The sequence below is a fragment of the Artemia franciscana genome, chromosome 14, assembly GCF_032884065.1.
Source record: "Artemia franciscana chromosome 14, ASM3288406v1, whole genome shotgun sequence".
Lineage (NCBI taxonomy): Eukaryota > Metazoa > Arthropoda > Branchiopoda > Anostraca > Artemiidae > Artemia > Artemia franciscana.
Genome location: NC_088876.1, coordinates 32,849,577 through 32,855,576, shown reverse-complemented (window position 1 = coordinate 32,855,576; position 6,000 = coordinate 32,849,577). Strand labels below are relative to the sequence as shown.

Here is a 6,000-nt window from a genome sequence, read left to right as displayed (position 1 = left end):
TGCATCATACATTAGCCGTGCCTTGAACACTCTAACCCCCCTAGAAATTTCTCTGGCAAGAGGTGATCTTTGGCACGAAACTTGTAAGCACTGTCATCATTATGGCGTTTTCCGGCCGAGATAGCTGAAGCGGCTCATAGTGAAGAAGGGTTTTATCGCCTTTTCCGTTTTCCCGCCGTTTCAGAGTAGACATTTTGGCAGAAAACAACACATTTTTTCATTCATTTATAGTTATACTACAACTTTTCCTCACCTTAAAACTTAAAACGAACAGATATTACTTCGTTTATGAAAGGGGCTGCTTCTTCATCAACGCCCCGCTCTTTACGCTAAAGTTTTTTACTGTTTTAAAAAGGAGAGTTGAGAGAAAGAGTCAAACTTTAGCGTAAAGAGCGGGGCGTTGATGAGGAAGCAGCCCCTTTCATATACGAAGTAATTTCTATTCGTTTTAAGTTTTAATGTTGCTTCTTACTTTCAGTTAAAAAAACTTGTTTTTTTTTGTATTTAATTTCAAACAAGAAACCACTCGGAAACCACATGTTTGTCGTGGTTTTGAAAAGGAAAGTAGTGTGGATACGGGAAAAATATTTAAGCCGAAAACGAAGCAGAAAACGTAAAGCACAAATTAAAAGCAGTCGCAGTTAAAAAATACTGAAAATAAAAAATTATGGTACTGATTTTGAAAAAATGCCGAAAAGTGTCCATTTTTCAAAAAGTTGCCTTTTTTATCCAATAGTGGCGCGGGGTCACCTAGAGTTAAATATTGTCACAAAAGCACTAAAAGTGACCCTTCCATTTCTGTATCCATTTCTGACCGTCTTTTGGTAAGAAAATTCTTGTCAAATAGCATTTAGCGTCACTTTCTGCTAAAAGAACACGAAACTATAAAACTGACTAAAGAAGAATATCTTCGTGACTTATTAATCAATGATTTAAATTATCGTAATTGAGGTTTTGGGAGGATGTTTCGCTGTCACACTCGTCTCGTATCGCTAAAATTTACTTTAAGAAAATTTTCGTCAAATAGTATTTTAGTTATAGTTACAGCTTATAGTTAATCTTCTCGCCGCTTTTCTCTGTCAAGCAATCAACGTTCCATATCACAACAGCTTATTCTATTAGCGCGACTTCTAGCGCGACATCTATCGGAGCGCGACTTCCCATGCTTTTTTTTTTACCACGTATGCAACAAACAGAATTGCATTTCCGACATGACGTATTGTGGGCTTGGAGGAGGTGCTAAGTTCAGAGCTCTGTACCAAAAGCTTCTCGTGGTCAAGATAGGATCTTTCATAACTTTACTCTATTGGTTTCTAAGCTTTGAGTGAGAGAGTGGTAAAATTAACAATGAAAATTTGGACAGGATTAGTCATTTTTGCTTTGGCTGGTAAGTTTTTATTTTTGGGGGATGAAGGGGGGTAAAGTTTCAGAACAGTCGCTTACCTTATGAAAGTATGGCTGAAGCAAGAATAGAAGGCTCATTTTTGCATTTTTTACAATTTGTTTCCCCTCTTTAATGGCCTCATATAGGCTTTTTTTTACTTTTTCTAATCTCCGTGTTAGCTTTGGGATAATTTCTTTGGTGTCCTTAATAGATAAAGAAGCAATGAAGAACAAATGTTACGGTTCTTACCTTAAGAAGGACAACGGATTTGAAATAAGAAAGGTGTATAAAGCGGGCTGGGAGAAATCCCAAAAGGATTTTAAAATCCTAAGTCATCACAAGAAGTGCTTATTATCCCTCGCCCTGGAATACAACTTCTCCATCAATTATCATTTACCGGCTCACTTGTAAAAGGCTGGAATTACAAGAAAAAAAATGAAATAACTTAATCCAAATACTAGAATAACATCTCGATCATTCCAGGGTGTAATATTTTGATAAAGCATTTTGGTATAAACCCGGAATTATGTTAAAATATTATTAGATTGAAACCTCTAAAGTAGGGTTGTCTGTTACGCTGGATTTGACGCTGTAATTTTCATTAAGATTCTATGAATTTTAGGGGATGTTTCTCTCTTTTTTTCGAAAATCAGGCAAATTTTATCAGGCTTGTAACCTTTGATGGGTAAGACTAATCCTAATGAAACAAATTTAGCTATTCGAAATCAGCATTCAAATCTGGTATATTTTCATTATCTATTGGTATTAGAATTCCTTTTTGAGAGTATCGCTTACTATTGAGCCGGGTCGCTCCTTACTTACAGTTTGTTACCATGAACCGTTTGATATTCTTTCCTTCTTTTTTTTGTATGGTAAAATTTTGATTAGTCTTCTGTTAGTCGTCGACTTTTGCTTGCATTGAAAGAGTACTCATGAGCTCATATACGAAGCGACTATAATCAGAAATGTTTCCCCTGAGCGGAATGCTGGGAATTTCCGTATTTTCCCACTGACCAGACACGCTTTTTGTGTTTTATTATAATTTTTCCAGAAGGGATTTTATTTATTTAGTTGTCACTTTGAAAAAGATTAAATTTTTCACAGTTATGAAACATAAGGTGTCAAATATATTGGTTTTCGGTATCCAAAATTAAAAATATTGACTTCAAAATTTTGCTTTGAACAAACTACGTTGATAATGCGTTACTTTTTATAAACACTGTGTCTAAAGGCATCGAATAATTTGGTGTTTGACAAACGAGTTTAAAACTCTCTATATTTTAAAAAAAATATCCGTCCAACGCTTTGGCATTGCTCAATAGAACTGAATGCTGGGAGTTTATATCTTAGTTTTATGGCACTTGGTATTTACCAAGGGACATATATCAATCGCAAATTCTGTCGGTCTTTCCCTCATTCCCGGTTTTGCTAGTTTAGGCACTTTCACATAAGCTAGGATGATGAAATTTGGCAGGCTTATCATGGGCCAGACTAGATTAAATTAGAAATAGCCGTTTCCCTGATTCGACCATCTGGGGGGAGTGGGGGGATGGTTAATTCGGAAAAATTTGAAACAACAAGGTATTTTTAACTTACAAACGAGTGATCGGATCTTAATGAAATTTGATATTTAGCAGTATATCGTGTCTCCGAGTTCTTATTTTAAATCTCGACCCGATCCGGTGATATTGAGGGGGGAGTTGGAGGGGGAACCCTAAAATCTTGAAGAACGCTTAGAGTGGAGGGATCGGGATGAAACTTGGTGGGAAAATAAGCACAAGTCCTAGATACGTGATTGATGTAAACGGAACAGATCTGTTTTTTTTTGCGGGAGTTGGGGGAGGATTAATTCTGAAAAATAAGGAAAAAATGAGGTATTTTTAACTTATGAAGGAGTGATCGGATCTTAATGAAATTTTATATTTAGAAGGACCCCGTATCTCAAATCTCTTTTTTACATCCCGAACGGATCCAGTGTCATTGGGAGGAGTTGGGGGGGGCTGATTCGAAAAAATTTCAAAAAATGAGGTATTTGTGACGGTGATCAGATCTTAATTAAATTTGATATTTAAAAGGATCTTGTGTTTCAAAGCTCTTATATTGAATTCTGACCAGATCCGGTGACATTTGGGTGAGTTGGAGGGGAAACCAGAAATCTTGGAAAACGTGTAAATTGAGGTATCCTTATCTTACGATTGGGTGATCAGATCTTAATGAAACTTGATTTATAGAATGATCTTATGTCTCAGATACTCCATTTTCCATTCGAATTGGATCTGGGGACATAGAGGGCTGAAGGGGGTAAACAGAAATCTTGGAAACGGGAAATCTTGGAAAACGCTTAAAGTGTTGAGATCGGGATGAAACTTGATGGGAAGAATAACCACTAGTTCTAGATACGTGATTGACATAATTGAGAAGGATCTGCTCTCTTTGAGGGAGTTGGGGGGGGGTGTTAATTCGAAAAAATTATAAAAACTGAGGTATTCTTAACTTAAGAACGGGTGACCGGATCTTAGTGAAATTAGATATTTAGAAGGACTTCATGTCTCAAAACTCTTATTTTAAATCCCGACCAGATCTGGTGACATTGGGGAAGTTGGAGGGAGAAACCGGAAATCGTGGAAAACGCTTAGAGGGGAGAGATCGGGATAAAACTTGGTGGATAGAATAAACAAATGTCGTAGATACGTGATTGATGTTAACGGACTGGATCTGATCTCTTTGGGGGAGTTAGGGGGGTCCAGTGCTTTGGCAAGTTTGGTGCTTCTGGACGTGCTACGACGATAAAAATTGGTAGGTGTGTCAGGGACCTGCACAAATTGACTTGATAAAGTCGTTTTCCTGGATTCGACCATCTAGGGGGCTGAAGGGATAGAAGACATAAAAATGAGGTATTTTTAAGTTACGAGTGGGTGATCGGATCTTAATGAATTTTGATATTTAGAAGGACCTCGTTTCTCTGGTTTTTTGGTTAAATCATTCTATTGATTCATAGAATTTTACTAGAGCTCATGCCATATGAGCTCTTGGCTCTTAACTCTTCCGACCTCGTCACAAGTGCCATATGAGCTCTTGTTTAGGGTTTGCTGATGGTTTCAGTTAGTATTGAGTCGCGTCGCTCCTTATATACAGGTCGTTACCACGAATTATTTGATTCAAGTTTAAATTAGACACAATTTTATGAATAAGCCTTGCAATTTGTATTTAATATTCGAAGATTACAAAACAAGTTTATGTAGTTAATCTGTGGTGAAATTCATGGTGTTTTAACCCTTTTTCATGACATTATAAAGAGAATTTCAAAAGTATCTTCTTTGAGTTCTGATTTGATCGTTGATTTATTGAAACTAAATTTTGTTGAATGGAAGCTAGACTGAATATTAACTTAGTTGCATCTTTCTTATGCATTTATTTTTTAGGGTCATTGTATTTTTTTGTAATACAGACAAATTGTTCAAGTTTGTACACTTCCTTTTATCTCTATTTTTACAACGAGTGCAAGCTACTTGTTTGCGTTCGTAGAAGATCCGTAAGAACTTTTAATATTATGGAACAGCATTTTTAAATGACTTTTTTGGTTCAAGAGGCTTGAACAATTAGCGTTTTTTCATCATTTGTGTTTGTTTAATAACAGCTTAATAATGGAATGCTTCATGAAAAAATGTTGTAATTTATATAAGTAAATCTGATGTTTATGTGTAATGTATCGTATGTCATAATTAGGTAAAATCCTTTTATAACAAAATTTATAGAGTTCTTATTTTTTTAATCTTATTTTTCATAGTACCACTTTTTTTTAATTATGTTAGAAGATATTCATCAGATTTTTCATGAATAGGTAATCCATTAAATTTGGAGTTTTTGTAGGGTAGGTGCAAAATTATTCTCTCAATTTAGATAATCCAACTTTCTTGTGCATATTCTTTCTTTTTTTTCGCGCTTGTTTTTTTTTGTGACCCATTCTCCATGATTCTGCTCTTGGTATTATCTATATTTTTAATAAGTTTAAGCCAATTTTCATAATTCATTTCAGATTTATTTTCATTCTTTTAGAAACAATATATTTCAAGCCACTTGCTTCAGTTCACAGGGTTAAAATAAAAATAAGCCTGGTTTTTAAAATGAGTTGTGCTTCATAATCAGATGCTTGACATCAAACAATTGTAATTTCTATTAATAAACATAATGGGCTGGTATAATTTATATTATGTCATAATTAGATGCATTCCTTTTATTGGGAGAACAATAGTTTTTTGACCTTTTTTCAACTAGTATTTTTTAGTATGTATTTTTAAGAAGATTTCCATCAGATTCATAATGAACAGGTAATATGATTCCTAATGAACAGGTAAACTGAATATTCCTTTTAGGTGATTACAACGTTGCGCCATCAATACCGTCCTAAGTTATTATGCATTTTCTTTATTTTTGTGTTTGTTTTTAATGAACTTAATATTACCGAGTGATATATAGTGGTCGCAAATTCTGTCGGTCTGTCGGTCTTTCTCGGTTTTGCTAGTTTGGGCTTTTCCAGATAAGCTAGGACAATGAAATTTGGCAGGTGTATCAGGGACCAGGCCAGATTAAATTAGAAAAATTTTTTTCCCCAATTT

The 6,000-nt window shown here is 35.0% G+C and overlaps 1 protein-coding gene across 1 annotated transcript in view; it reads left to right on the top strand.

Annotated features, from left to right (window-relative positions):
- Window positions 1-1,145: 1,145 nt before the first annotated feature.
- Window positions 1,146-6,000, top strand: part of LOC136035780 (myosin heavy chain, non-muscle-like) — a 116,392-nt gene continuing 111,537 nt past the window's right edge. Inside the window, exon 1 of the mRNA XM_065717753.1 lies at window positions 1,146-1,387. Coding sequence (XP_065573825.1) covers window positions 1,348-1,387 — 40 coding nt within the window. The 5' untranslated portion in view covers window positions 1,146-1,347. The remainder of the gene's footprint in view (window positions 1,388-6,000) is intronic.